Source organism: Lycium ferocissimum, chromosome 10 (genome assembly GCF_029784015.1).
Source record: "Lycium ferocissimum isolate CSIRO_LF1 chromosome 10, AGI_CSIRO_Lferr_CH_V1, whole genome shotgun sequence".
NCBI lineage: Eukaryota > Viridiplantae > Streptophyta > Magnoliopsida > Solanales > Solanaceae > Lycium > Lycium ferocissimum.
In genome coordinates, this window is record NC_081351.1 from 19,459,989 (window position 1) to 19,475,728 (window position 15,740).

Genomic DNA, 15,740 nt, shown 5'->3' on the forward strand with positions numbered 1-15,740 from the left:
ACAACCATAACATAAACCAGAAAACAAGAAGGAACGAAGCACATGACCACCAGCCCTGGCGTCGACAATGGCACTCGATATGGCCTCATAAAACTAGGCATTTGCCTCCTCAACCACAAAAACGATGCGAACTCTAGCAACAACCTGAGATTATACAAGAAATTCACAGATGACACGATGTCTGTGAATGTCAAGTAGGACACAACCAATGCTACTAGTGTTGGTACTAAAATAACCAGTCTAAGGTGCGTTCAAAGAATCACATTATTCATATCCCAATACTTTACACTAAGCAAGAAACATCACAAACATTTAATAAATCAAACTAACAATTCTTATGTTTATATCGAGAAATCCTCGAGGGCCAGTTGGTGCACAGTTAAAAACTGGGTGGATTAAAAAATCTCATCATCAACCTTGTCTTGATCAACACTTTCAAAACCAAACCACATCTTGGTTTTACAAACCTCCATGAAGAAGTACCAAGCAATGGTGACATAGTGAGCAATGCACCAACTATATACACAGTCCTACGAGCAACAACCATAACATAAACCAGAAAACAAGAGGGAACGAAGCACATCATCACCAAGCCTGGCATTGACAATGGCACTTGGTACGGCCTCTTAGCACTGGGCATTTTCCTCCTCAACCACAGAAAAGACGCGAACGCAAGCAACATCCCGAGACTATACAGGAAATTCACAGACGACACGATCTGCGAATGTCAAGTAGGACACAACCAATGCTTCTAGTGTTGGTACTAGAGTTCCAACCAAGGTGTATTGAAATAATCATATTATTCATGTTACCAATACTTTAAAACAAGTAAAATACATCACAAATGATAAATAGATCAAACTAACAATTCTTTTTTTTAACATCCAGAAATCCTCGAGGCCCAGCTAGTACACAGTTCAAAACTCTGTGGAATTAAAAATACTCATCATCAACCTTGTCTTGATCAACACTTTCAAAACCAAACCACATCTTGGTTTTGCAATACTCCATGAAGAAGTACCAAGCAATGGCGAAAACGGTGAGCAATGCACTGACTATATACACGGTCCTATGAGCGATAACCATAACATAAACCAGAAAACAAGACGGAACAAAGCACATCACCACCAAGCCTGGCATCGATAATGGCACTCGGTATGGCCTCTTAGCACTAGGCATTTTCCTCCTCAACCACAAAAACGAGGCGAACTCCAACAACATCCCAAGACTATACAAGAAATTCACAGACGAAACGATGTCTGAAAAAGTCAAGTAGGACACAACCAATGCTACTACTGTCGGTACAAGAATTCCAATCAAAGGTGTGTTGAACCTTTTGGATCTAACACCAAAAACTCGAGGCAAAAGCCCCATCTCAGCCATTCCAAGAATTTGGTAAGCACAACTACTCAACTGAGCCTCATATAAACCAATCACAGACAGAACAATCCCAAGTTCCATCCAATATTTCAACCAATTTCCAGCAATCATAGCAGCCAAATTAGCAAAATACCCATCAGTCCATTTACCTTGTTCCAATGGGACAGCTCCAGTAGTGCCCAAAAGTGGCAAAACATAACTAAAACATGTAACAATCCCAGCTGAAAAAAGTGCTTTAGGAAATGTTTTTTGAGGTTGTTCAACTTCACCAGCTAAAGTACTAGCATTATCCCAAAAATTCAAGTTCCAAAAAAGGGTATTAAAGAACAAGTTCCAATCTTTTTTAACACCCTTTTGACCTAAACTCAACCATCTACTAGGATCAATCTTGGGAATTGAAAACAATGTAATTAACCAAAAGGGACAAAGGGAAAGTACACCAAGAACAACAGCAGTATAACCAACAATAGACAAACCTAAATAATTCAAGAAAGACAACAACATAGTAATCAAGAAAATAGCAATATACCTAGGTAAACCAGAATCAAGAACTGGAAAAACTAACTTAATGTAATCTAAACAAAGTACAGGATAAGAAGCTAAGTTACAAACAGCACTAAGTAACTTCCAAGAACCCATTAATGAACCATAAAATGGTCCAAATGCTTTATCAGCCCAAATAACAAAACCACCATTACCAGGAAAAGCAGTGGCAAGTTCAGCTGTAACAAGTGCTTCAGGTACACTCCAAATAAATGGGAAAATCAAGAAACCAAGAATTGCTAGTAATGGACCAGCTGCACCTATTGCTGCTTCAGCACCATATGGTCCACCAGATACCTCAAAAAAGATTATGAAAATAAGTGGGATTAGAGCTAATTTTTTTGTGGGGGTGGGGGTAGGAGGGGTAGTGGGGTGTTGTTCATTTTCAAGAAGGGGTTGAGATGGAGATGGGATTTGAGAAGATGTCATGGTGTTAGTTGTAGAGGAAATGAGGGAAGTTTTCTGTTTTTTGTCTTCCCAAATATGGGATTTTTTTGTTTTTTTAATTATTGACCACTCATCATATCCCAAGATGGGATGTTGAAGATTGTGAAGTGAAGGTCTAGGGGTAAGTGTAGATTGAAGATTTTAGATGCAGATTGATTACTTTTCATTATATTAGTTGTGAAGTGAAGGTCTAGGGGTAAGTGTAGATTGAAGATTTTAGATGCAGTATTACTTTTCATTATATTAGTGGGTGGGTCTAATTTCACATTTTCGTCGTGAGCCTAAAACTTTGGATGTTAGGTGTTCTTTTTTCTCTCTTTTTTGGTCAAGTGAATGTCTAGGGGTAAGTGTAGATTGAAGATTTTAGATGCAGTTTAATTACTTTTCATTATATTAGTGTGGGGTCTAATTTCACATTTTCATTGTGAGCCTAAAACTTTGGATGTTAGGTGTTCTTTTTTCTTTCCTTTTGGTTAAGTGAATGTCTAGGGGTAAGTGTAGATTGAAGATTTTAGATGCAGTTTAATTACTTTTCATTATATTAGTGTGGGGTCTAATTTCACATTTTCATTGTGAGCCTAAGTGAATGTCTAGGGGTAAGTGTAGATTGAAGATTTTAGATGCAGTTTGATTACTTTTCATTATATTAGTGTGGGGTCTAATTTCACATTTTCATTGTGATGCTAAAACTTTGGATGTTAGGTGTTCTTTTTTCTTTCTTTTTGGTTAAGTGAATGTCTAGGGGTAAGTGTAGATTGAAGATTTTAGATGCAGTTTGATTACTTTTCATTATATTAGTGTGGGGTCTAATTTCACATTTTCATTGTGATGCTAAAACTTTGGATGTTAGGTGTTCTTTTTTCTTTCTTTTTTGGTCAAATGGTGAGAAAATATCTAGGAGCCGTTGGGAGATTGTTTGAAATCATGAGATAAAATCAAGATTTGAAATCATATTTGGACATGTAATTTGGATTTGTTAAGTTGTATTTTTTCTGATAGACATAAAAACTCACAAGTTGTGAAAACTATCAAAATATTCTCAATTCTTATAAAATCTTATTAAATGAGCAAGTCATAGTTCATAACAAAATTAATACGCTACTAGAAGACCTTTCTAAAAAATACAACATCAATTGATTAAACTTTAGTTCAATAAAAAAGAAAATTTAACATGAATAGTAATGTAACTACTCTTTAATATAATCCTCCCACATGGTAGACATAAATAAAGGTCGGTAAATGGTTGGTGAGAGTAATTGTTAAAAATATCTACCAACTTATGAGTCTTTTTTTATAAAATATAAATTTATGGGTCAAGTTTTATATTTAAAAGTTTTGAAACCATGGTTTGAAACCCCAAATCATGCCTTTTTCTTTTTGGATGATTTGGGATTTCAAATCATGGTTTGAAACCATGAGATGAAATGCATGAATAAACGCTGATTTCATCTCATGATTTCAAATCGAAGGTCCAAACGCCTACTTACAATGTTTATGTAATAGGAATACTATGAGTCATTTCAAGTGAGCAACTTTTAAGACAGGTGAAAAGGAGTTACTTGAAATGATTCATATTATATTTCAAGTTGGAAAAGGGAGCTACTTGAAGCAAATTTCAAACACCACCAAAGGTCGTGGTAGGATGGCTCTTTAACGAATTTTTTTAAGTTTGAGCTCTAAAAATAAAACCGTTTTTGATAAAAAGCATTTTACTCCAGATTTGATACGTTGTTCTATTCCTACAAATATTTTTCTTTCTAACTAAACTATTACCAGTACAGCTATTACGATTCCTAATACTCTCAAAAGCCCTCGTCCAACCAAGATAAATATCGATTGCTCACCCGATATCAGCCTCTTTGCCAACCGAGGTGGAATGACTCTTAACGAGATTGATGGACTTGACTTATTCTTTAGTCTCTCGGCTTTCTGAAGCCGTGGGCTCCGTAATGCTTTTTTATATTAAATTACCTGGTGAGGACTCGAATTAGTCGAACCACAAAATGGCTGCCTAACATCAGGTGTAAAACCCAAAAAAAAAATTCAAATCCTACTCCAAGTTATTTCTTGTCCTTCCTTTCCCTTTTAGTTGTTCATGAACTACCCCCTCCCCCACAAAAAAAAATACAAAAAGAAAGAAAACAATCAATAAGGGAAAAATAATGAGAGCATTAAAAAAATGTGAATGACAAGAGCAGAGCAAAAATTAAGTGTAGGGCTGAAAAGGTAAATTCCACAAACTCCATCACTTTTGTTAGTTTTTTTTTTGTTTTTTTTTATAAATGGATGCCACAAGGGCTTTTTATTATTATCACTTTTGTTAGTTCATTTAGTTGGGGGAGCAAAATAAGCATTGAACAAAGCCAAAGGAAAACTTCTGGTCAGAGGAACATGTTGTTATTGCAGAGTTGGGGTTGTCCATATGCTACTTCTTTAAGGTTATGCAACAGACATAATACATCAATTTACAACAACCCAACAACCAAAATCCTAGCATTTCCTTGTCTTGGAAAACATGGTAGATGTTTTTCTTCATCTTCTTTGACCTATAAACCTTTGCCTAAGTTGTTGTGTCTTCATGGGATTGGAATAGAAGCCATTACTGATGTAATCCATAACAAGGTTAGTCACTTCACTTCATAGCTTTAATAAAATAGTTGTCTTTTTTCAATCTTGGTATTTTTTTTGGTGTAAAGTTTGTGTCTTTATGTATCAACTGGGCTAAATTTCAGTTGGATTGTCATTGTTTATGGTGAGAATTGGAGGGTCAGTTCCAAAAAAGATGATTAAATTATGATATAATCTTTTTTTGATAACTTAGAAATAATGTGTTGAATTTATCTATATTTTGCAAAGTTGGTATCTTTATGTACCAATTGGGCTAGAGTTCAGTTGGGTTGTCATTGTTTATGGTGAGAGTTGGAGGGTTATTTTCAAAAAGATGATTAAATTAAGTACTACTTAGTAATAATGTGTGTAAAATTGTCAATGAGATCCCAAATTGGTTGGATTTACCCTAAGTTGTAAAGTTGGTGTCTTTATGTATCAATTGGGCTAACATTCAGTTGGATTGTCATTGTTTATGGTGAGAGTTGGAGGATCAGTTTCAAAAACATGATTAACTTAATTTTTTTTTTTTTTTTAATAACTTAGAAATGTGTGTAAACTTGTCAATTAGATCCCAAATTGGTTGTCTTTACTCTATGTTGTAAAGTTGGTGTCTTTATGTATCAATTGGGCTAAAAGTCAGTTGAATTGTTATTGTTAATGGTAAGAGTTAGAAGGTCAGTTGACAAAGATTATTAAACTAAGATATAATCTTTTCTTGATAACTTAGTAATAATGTGTGTAAATTTGTCAATTAGATGCCAAATTGGTAGGATTTACACTATGTATGGTGACAAATGTGTATCTTTGGTTCTTAATTATGGCTAATGTTTATACTCTGAGGCAGTTGTCTGGGGGAGGGGGAGAAGAATCAACTCTTCCATTCTGTCTAAACAGCCCAATTTGCTCAAGATGAAATAGATGCAATACTCATGATTAGAAGTTGGAAAACCAAGAAAGAATGTAGGTGTTCGCTAAATTATTATATTGGAAATAGTTTAATTATCTATTGTCAAGTCTGCATTTGAAAAGAACACTTATAGAGTGTTCATATTTGAAGCAGAAACTACAAACAGGTTACCAATCAAAAAAGAAACTACAAACACGTAAAGTAGGCGAAAATCTTCTATATGTCAGAGCAGACCATGCATCATTGTTAGCATAATCGCTATGCCATTAGATCAGATGTCAAGCTAGAACTCTCCCATGTCTCTGTTTGTGATTACTTTGTAACGAGTTGTGTAGGAGCTCTACTTATTTGGTACACAGTTACAGAAAATGACTTGACGTCTCACAAACTGAAACTAATGTTTTCATTGATATGTACACATTTATCCTATAATTAAGTTAGTCATAGTGTGGCCTAACCTGTGGAAATGGGGAAACTGTCGTGAGCATGAGCAAATTATGCCCTCATTTTCTTATTGAATCCCAATGAAAAAGTTTTAATTAGGCAATGTAAGGCATGGAAGCAACGCTATACCAAAAGTAGCATCAATTTATTAACATTTGTCTTAGAAATCACATTGCCGTATGAGGTTATTCCTTTAAATGTTATTAATTTGTTGACCTACAGGTTTTGGTCGCAGCAGCTATATCTGCAGCGGTTGGTCAGCTAATGAAGCCTTTTACTTCGAGCCTATTTTATGGCAATGAGTTCAATTTCAAGACTGCCTTACAGGCTGGGGGTTTCCCTTCCACACACTCATCTGTAAGATTATTATCCTTCTTTGCTTCCGCAACCTTGTGTAACCTCACCTATCATTTACACGATGTGCTTTCAAAACTGAAGTCTACGTTAAACGCGTCAATCCTTAATTAGTCTCTGATAAACTAATAGAGAAGAGTTAAAGTTTTATACAGCGTCAGTATAAACAATTTTTCACACCATCAGGTCATCCGAAGGATATCTACGTGTAACCATCCTTAAAATATGGGATTTGAAATCTAGGAAATAAGATATGTCACCTACTACAACAGGTAAAGATGACCTGATGGTGTAAAAATTGTTTACAATGACGGTGTATATTACTTAAACTCATAAGAACAAAAACCAGGTTTGTTGTCATTTTTTCATTTCCGGCTCGTCTAATTTCATCTATATAAAAATGACAGGCAGTAATCGCCACAGCCACTGCCCTTGGCTTGGAAAGGTATTTTGCTCCTTTTCTATTTCCCTCTAGAAGAAGTTACACATGAACTACAACTTGGGATAAAACATTACAGTGTTGCAATTAATTCTGTTTTCTTGACTAGTTGGTTTTGTCTAGCTATGAGTAACATGCTATCAGTGCCGTAACTGCAGGGGTTTTTCAGATTCGATTTTTGGTTTAGCAGTAGTTTACGCTGGCCTTGTGATGTATGATGCACAGGTATGTGTTGGAAACTTGAGCGTCCCTCCTTTTTTTTCCCAGCTTCACTTCAAAACAAAAATTCTTTTAGAGTTTGGACGTTGTTTGACCCACACAATCACAATATGAGAAAAAGCTAGATTTCTTCTTGTGCTAAGATACAGAGGCGGATCCAAGATTTTAAGTTTATGGGTTCTGAATTCGACAATTTACTTGCTATGGGATAGATAACTTTTATCTATTAAATGAATTTCTTAACAAAAATACAGGGTTTGAGCCAAAGCTACTGTATTCTGCCGAACCTGTAACTTGTATTGTAGCTCCACCTCTGGATAAGAATGATAGTTCCCTAATTCAAAAAAGGACCGGAGAGGCGGAAAACGAATGACATAACTCTTAGTAGTGCAACTTGATGTTATTATCAATATAAGTTGGATTTCGAAGCTCAGAATCTGAGCAGAACAGGTGTTCGAAAGTCTCTCTGACATAACAAGTCTAAACACAAACATTGGAAGTGTAAAATTTAGCAGGAGACAGGAGTGATGTTTGTCGATGTTCCCTCGAGAAGGCATTCGTCGTTGTTTTTGATAACTTTGTGGGCGCTCTTCAAATGACAAAGAAAGGATATTAACTTCGTGGAATTAGTCGAGGCGAGGCAAGCTAGCCCAGACACCATGGTTATTTAAAAAAAAAAAAAAAAAAAAAAAGATTTAACCCAGGAAGATAAGTTGTGGTTCCCAGTTATTTACCCAGCTAAACAGATGTGAGCTATCTATATTTCAAATAAAAGCTCAAGGCTATATGAGTTGGGTTAACTTGCTTAAAAAGTGTAATTTTTCCACAAATTGATTGTCCTTGTGCCAAGGGTCTACTGGAAACAGCCTCTCTACCTCCTAACGTAGGGGTAAGGTCAGCATACACTCTACCCTCCCCAGACCCCACTTTGTGGGATTTCACTGGGTATGATGTTGTTGTTGTTGGTTGTGTAGTCTGGACCAGCTTGTGCGCACCTCGACTAATTCCATAAAGCACCTGCCAACTCCCACCAGATCGGTGTCCTTGCTGATTTAGATTCCAGTCTTGGTTTAATTTCAAGTTCTTTAGGTTTTAAAATTAACTGAAAAATTGCATTGTTAAAACTTTTCAATCATGATAAGAATAGGACGATGTATTCCATGTTCTCCCTTTTCTTGCTCTATTTAATTCTTTTTACCGACTTTACACACCTGGTTTGTCTCACCATTAATATTTTGCTTCTGTAGGGAGTTCGAAGGGAAGTAGGAATTCATGCAAGAGCATTCAATAAAGCTTTTTTGAGAAATAAAATAAACTCAGTACAATCTACTAACGAACTTGATATTTTGTCGGATTCTATACAAGAGAAATTATTCTCAGATGCAGAGAGTGCCGATCGTCAATTATCAGACAACTCAAGTCCTTTTCAACCGAGCTTGAAGAATGCTACTCTATTACTTAAACCCGATGAGAAAAAAGTCTCATCATCTAGTTTTGCTCCGTTGAAAGAACAGGTCGGTCATACAGAGGTTGAAGTCATAGCTGGTGCATTGTTGGGATTCTTTGTAAGTTTGGCGGTAAGTTTAGCGTCATCCCTTAGTTCTTAGAGCTTACTTCGCATTATTTTTTTGGGCCAACGAGATACCACAAAAAATCCGTATACGACGTATTTACAATGTAAAAGGCAACTATAATCCTTCTATAAATTGAAATATCGAGAAAAATTCACTTCCTTGGCTTTCATGAGACCTTTATTTTTTGTGCACAATTCTTGGGGGAATTTGGTTATCATAACCTGATGTTAATCTAGATAGTAGCACCAGATGAACGGATGGAATTGACTTTGGTATAGAAAGCACAAGCACGACCACCTATTGACTTGCCTGGACGGGATCAATGGGCGATCAAGGAGGCCCATGGCCTAGGCTGGCAAACTCCATTACACCTGGGAGGGGTGCCAACCTAAGGTTGGCTCGAGTGGTCGAGCTTACATTATAATTTCTAGCAGTGTGGGCCCGTGTTCCCGCGGCCCCTGTCTGATATTGAATCCAGAAAAGAAAACACGATCCACCTACGAATTTTGGATCATGTTCATGCTGGTACTGACTCTTTTCTGTATAATCTGAATCATGAAACTGGACACTTTCTCTCATCTTCTTGAATATAGGTGGATTGGCTTTTCAGACACAATGAATAGTGACTATTCATCTTGACAAGAATTTAACTTTTATATGGTAACAGTGTAAACGACTTTTGTGCACTATCAGATTACCTAAGAGATGATTATAGGTAACTATTAATAATGAGTAGATTTAGCAACTTGAAAAATGAGGTGACTAAATCATTACGGCAAGTTAAATTACACTGACACCGTCGACATTTTTTACACCATCAATATAATATGTGTGTGTGTATTAAATCCTAAGTACAAAATTGAACATGCAAATGGCTGAGCAAAAGATGTTTTGCATTCCATTCTTTGAGAAGTAAAGCAACATTTTTCCAATATATGAACTCACGTATATAAGAAGTCTTCACAAATCACAAGTGTTAAAAAATGAAGCTTGTAAGTACAGTGTTACTGACTAGTGAGCATGTTACAAGACTAACTTCCACGCAGTAACAGTATAAAAGATGTTTATTATAGACAATTTGATAATACGAGTTACGGCATTAAATTACACTAATAATAAGTGGATTTAGTTACTTGAAAAATAAAGCCACTAACTCGTTACGACAAATTAAATTACACTAATAGTGTCAACATTTTTTACACTGTGAATGTACATAGAATAGTAAGTTAAATCCAAAGTGCAAAATACGAAATAAATTGAGAAAATGAATGAGACAAAGCAAGGATAATTTTGCATTCAATTCTTTGAGAAACAAAGCAACATTTTTCCAATATATGAAGTCACATCTATGAAAAGTATTCACAAGTGTCTTTCATTGCCAAAAAAATAAAAAGAGAGAAGAAAAGTCATACAACTACCTCCCTATCAATTATTCCTCATAATTATCATCTGACTTGAGAACATAAGAACCCGTAGATGTCTCGACTGTGCTATTGGAGGCTTTGAAAAAGTCAAAATAGGAAAGAACATATAATACTCGATTACATTACATGCATCAAGGACAATTAAAAAAAAAACACTTCTTGAACTACTAGCTATAATGCTACCATAACTACTATTTCGACTTTTGCCACCACAAATGACCCAATAACAACTGTCATTGCACATGTATGTTAAATCCCAAGTATAAGATACAAAATGAGAAAATGAATAAGGCAAAGCAAAGGATATTTTTGTATTTAATTCTTTGAGAAAGTAAGGAACATTTTTCCATTATATGAAGTCACATCTATGAAAAGTCTTCACAAGGGTCTTTACTTGTGAAAACAAAAAACTACCTCCCTATTGACTATTCATTCAACATAAATATCATCATCAACCTTATTGTTGAACTTAAGCAACTTCTTTGACTTACAAAACTTCATCAAAAAGTACCATCCTATCCCTCCTATAGTCATCAATCCACTAATCAAGTACACAAGCTTGGTTGCTATAGCCATGATGAAAACCAAAAATCCACAAGGAATCAAACACATAACCACCAAAAGTGGCAATCTCATAGGTACCCTATAAGGCCTTTTGATCAATGGAAATTTCCTCCTTAACCAAAGAAATGACGCAAATTCCAAAAGCATACCTAAACTATACAAGAAATTGGCTGATGAAATTATATCTTGAAAATCCATATAAGACATTCCCAATGAAATTGCAGTTGACAACACTATCCCAACCCACGGTGTATCAAACCATTTTGACCTTAGTCCAAAAAACTTAGGCAAAAATGCAATTTCAGCCATGCCCAAAAGTTGAAATGCTGAACTACTCAATTGTGCTTCAAATAATCCAATGGCTGATAGAACAGCACCGATTTCGATCCAAAATTTCAACCACTTCCCTGAAATCATCTCCGCGGCATTCGCCATAAACCCCGTGTCCCAATCATTCTGGTCAACCGAAACAGCGCCAGTTACTGCCAGAAGCGGAATAATATATCCCAAACAAGTAAAAATCACACTAGAAAAAAGTGCCAATGGAAAAGTCTTTTTTGGATTCTCAACTTCACCTACCATAGTACTCACATTATCCCAAAAATTCAAATTCCAAAAAAGGGTATTAAAGAACAAGTTCCAATCTTTTTTCACACCCTTTTGGCCTAAACTCAACCACCTACGAGGATGAATCTTTGGTATAGCAATCAATGACATTATAATAAAAGGTGCTAGTGAAATAACCCCAAGTGCAACAGCAACATAACCAACTATTGTCAAACCAGTATAGTTAACAAGTGACAAAAACAAAGTTGATCCAAGAATTGCCAATTTTCTTGGAACCCCACTAGAGAGAACTGGAAAAATCTTTTCTAAGTAACTAATACACAAAACTGGAAAAGAAGCAATGTTTATAACACCAGTAAGGAATTTCCAAGTGCCCATTAGTGAACCCCAAAAGGGTCCAAAAGCTTTATCTGCCCAAATAACAAAACCACCATTACCAGGGAAAGTTGTTGATAATTCAGCTGTGATTAGTGCTTCAGGTACACTCCAAATAAATGGGAAGATTAAGAAACCAAGAATTGCTAGTAATGGACCAGCTGCTTTAACTGCTGGTTCTTCACCATATGGACCACCAGCTACTTCAAAGTATATGAGGAATATTAGGGGGATGAGAGTAAGTTTATGGTTTTTTGTGGTGGTTGTTGTGGTGGTTGTTGGGAGGTGTTGGATGGTTTGTGGTGGTTCTATGGTCGTGGAAGGATGTGAATCAAGATTCTTTGATTCAATCTTTTGTGTCATTTTTTTGCTTTCTTGGTTAGGTGTGAAATGATTGACCAAACATATTTCTTGGAGCTAGTTGTATATATATATACACACAACTGTACATGTTTTATAATACTATTTTATAGTAGTATGTATGTTATGGAGTATTTGTTTGAGTTAATTCGGATTTGTACTGGAAAGTTTCACTTTAAGAATATATTGCTCCTTGTATTTTCAAAAACTCAAATCGAAGATCTTTGTTTAAGAATAAAAGAATACTTACTATCACAATTTTTTAGTGGTTTAAAATATAAATGTACAAATGTGGGATGTGATTCAAGATTCTATGATGCAATTTTTTTTGGCTTAGATTTGGTTTTGGGTGGTGAAGTAATTGACCAAACAAGTGTATTGGAAGCTGGAGTAGCAATACAAATATACTAAGTGTGGAATAATCTCAAGTAGTAGGAGTATTTTTTTAGAGGAAAAAAATGATCAAAAACACATTCAAACTATCATTTTTCACGGTTTTCATAACTAACTATTCATTTTTTTTTAATTACCTACTTAAACTATCACTACATTTGTATTAAAATACATCTTGATGTAGAGTTGACCAACTACTCATTGTTGTCTTTATCTACGTAAACTAGCTATTACTCCATTTGTATTAAAACACACCTCGATGCAAAGTTGAGTAACTGTCCACTGTTCCCTTTACCTACCAAAACTATCACCTCCTTTGCATTAAAACACACCTCGATATAAAGTTGGCCAACAATTTGTTCTTTTTACCTGTCTAAACTAGCATTGAGGTGTGTTTTAATGCGAAGGGAGTGACAATTTAGGTAGTTAAAAGGAACAATGGATAGATAAAGTATGAAAATCGCGAAAAAGTGATAGGCTAAGTGTGTTTTTGACCATTAACATGTTTGTTTATACATATATAGTCGTGTCCAGGTCAGCTTGCACATACCTCAACTAATTTTCTGGGGTATTTGCTACCTCCTATCAGTATAAGTATTAGGTAACTTTAATCACCAAGGCTTGCTACCTACCAACATCACCGGTATCATGTAACTATATCCTCCAAAGCTTTAACAAATAAAATGAAACCCACTGTCCATGAGAATTTTTCACTTTTTTCCGGAAATTTTTTTCGTTCTATTTGAAAATCCGTTTGATCATGAAAATTCAAGTTGTATTTGGAATTTGGAAAACACCTAAACCTCTGTTTTCACTTCTTTTTTTTTTTAATTTTTTATCATTTTCATATTCAAACAACGAAATATTCGTTGCAAAAATTATAACCAAATACAACTTCATCTTCAAGTCTAACTTCAAAATTTCAAATAAAATGAAAAATATTTTATTTTCATGGCCAGACGCCTGCTTAATATTGTTGCCTAGATCTTTATGTTTGTCAGGTGCGGTATGGGGATGGTTATATGGTGGCTGTCACAGTGGAGATTTGTGATTCAATCTTCTCTGTCATTTTGTTCTCTTTGTTGAAATAATTGAGCAAACATGTTTCTTGGAGCTGGACTAGCAATATAAAAATGCAAGTGAAATAATCTTGTGGAGGAGGACTAGCAATAATCTTATGTTCGGATCAGCTTGCGGAAAGACGGAGTAAGAATTTAGAGTTTATGAATTCGGAATTTTGATTCTTTTAAGTTATTGACTTTTAAACTAAATAATTTATACATATTTAATTAATTTTTTAAGAAAAATATAAGGTTTGGACTAAAATTGCTCTGCATAACTCTATTCTAGCTTCGTCTCTGCTTGCGCAGCTGTCGACTTATTTTATTGGTGAACTATTGTAGCATAAAGACTAAAATTTTTTGTTTATTAAGACTTGAACAGCTGAAAAAGAATCATATACGTATTTAAATTCTATTGGAATTTGAACCTAAAACTCTGAAGAGTGTTGACTTCTACTACAAACACATGTCATTATTGTCTCAATTTTTTTTGCCCCTTTCGTAATAACATTAGTATAATTAAATGTTATTATTGTTATCACCAACAGGTGTGATGGACCCCTCCTCTATTGATTAGATGTTCGAGTTTGAGTTTTGAGATTGGAAAAATTCCGAATGAAAACACTTCTCTCTGTAATTAGCCTTAAGTGGCAATTAGCTGAACTAATGATACTAAATACCACGTGATTATACAAAAAATAATAGTATCATTATTGTACTCATCGTCGCATGATTATATTATTTATATGTCTAAAATCTTGTTATGGTGTTTTTAATACTCCCCCGTTCACTTTTACTTGTCCAAAAGATTAAAAATAGATTTTTATTTTTACTTGTCACTTTCAGCATATTAAGAGAAGGTAATTTTATTTTTTCTGTTTTACCCATAGTATTAATTACTCACTTCAAAATCATTTTTCAAATCCAATAAAAATATATACTAATTAATATGGGCACATTAATAAATTATCCACTTCAATTATTATTTCTTAAATAACATAAAAAGTATAAAGTGGATGAGGAAAAGTGAACAGAGGGGGGTATTTGCACGTGGTGCTCAATTGGGAAGTGGACTGCCTCAATTTTGGAGCCTGCCTGTTGTATATATTTTCTGCTCAATTTTTTTATTATTATTATCAAGTGGACGATGACCTAAGAGGAGTAATAACTTGTTCACGTTATTCATTATAAAATATTATCTACGAGGAAACATTACCTTCAACAAGATAAAGATCTACTTATATAGTAGGTTTATTTATTTGATTGTATTAATTGGCCAAAGAGCTTGACAAGTGACTTGCCAAATACTTGATTCTAACTCTTACAAACATGTTTCCACGTGAGGGCCATTTTGAAGTACTTTAAAATTCTTTTTTTTGTGTGTGTGTTCAACTCGTGGTGCGTATCTGCATTGGAGCTCAATATTATTCGGATTCATGTCAGGAAGTCTCATATTGAAGGTAAAGCTCTTCCTAATAAAAGCAATTAGATATCCAGTACTCGAATTTGAAACCTTTAGTCAAGGATGACGGAACACTTACCTCTCCATGATTTACTTGAAAAAGAAAAATCAGAGACCCCTAAATTACTTCATTCTTGAGAAATTAGAAAAAAATATTATTCAATCAATATTTAAAAGAGGTAAGTTAGAGAACTAATCTAGCTTAAGAATAAAGAGACAAAAATGATCCCTTGGTAGGTTAAAAATGTCACGACCCAACCCCACAGGCCGTGACTAGTGCCCGAGCTGGACACTCGTATACATACCGGTTAGATATAATCTGACTGAAACTAAGAACAATATGGAAACTTGTAAAACAACTAAAGATTCATAACGTCATATATATCAAGATAACCTGTCTCCTGAGGAGTCACAACTAATCGAAACGCAGATAACACAATACGCAGTGCCGACAAGGTTGCCACTACGTACGGGAACATCCCAAAACAAGTTATTTCGACACAATTAACAACACCCGTATACAACCCACACATATGTCTACGGACCTTAAGAGTATCAATAGTGAAATATTTTATTGTGGCCCCGCCGTACCCCCGATAAACATAAATATACATCAA

At 34.9% G+C, this 15,740-nt stretch overlaps 3 protein-coding genes and 1 non-coding gene across 4 annotated transcripts; 2 read left to right on the top strand and 2 right to left on the bottom strand.

Annotated features, from left to right (window-relative positions):
- Positions 1 to 783: 783 nt before the first annotated feature.
- LOC132032709 (probable polyamine transporter At3g13620) lies at positions 784 to 2,406 on the bottom strand. The gene has a single exon (XM_059422394.1). The coding sequence runs from the start codon at positions 2,350 to 2,352 to the stop codon at positions 934 to 936; it is 1,419 nt and encodes a 472-aa protein (XP_059278377.1). The 5' UTR covers positions 2,353 to 2,406; the 3' UTR covers positions 784 to 933.
- A 2,286-nt stretch (positions 2,407 to 4,692) lies between these two features.
- Positions 4,693 to 9,084, top strand: LOC132032710 (uncharacterized). Its single transcript, XM_059422395.1, has 5 exons — positions 4,693 to 4,992; positions 6,554 to 6,688; positions 7,093 to 7,130; positions 7,283 to 7,349; positions 8,591 to 9,084. The coding sequence occupies exons 1-5, from the start codon at positions 4,762 to 4,764 to the stop codon at positions 8,948 to 8,950; spliced, it is 831 nt and encodes a 276-aa protein (XP_059278378.1). The 5' UTR covers positions 4,693 to 4,761; the 3' UTR covers positions 8,951 to 9,084.
- A 134-nt stretch (positions 9,085 to 9,218) lies between these two features.
- LOC132035600 (U1 spliceosomal RNA) lies at positions 9,219 to 9,379 on the top strand. The gene has a single exon (XR_009409335.1). It is a non-coding gene; the product is annotated as a U1 spliceosomal RNA (small nuclear RNA).
- A 1,249-nt stretch (positions 9,380 to 10,628) lies between these two features.
- LOC132032711 (probable polyamine transporter At3g13620) lies at positions 10,629 to 12,271 on the bottom strand. The gene has a single exon (XM_059422396.1). It carries the CDS (start codon positions 12,208 to 12,210, stop codon positions 10,771 to 10,773), a length of 1,440 nt encoding a protein of 479 aa, XP_059278379.1. The 5' UTR covers positions 12,211 to 12,271; the 3' UTR covers positions 10,629 to 10,770.
- Positions 12,272 to 15,740: the final 3,469 nt, after the last annotated feature.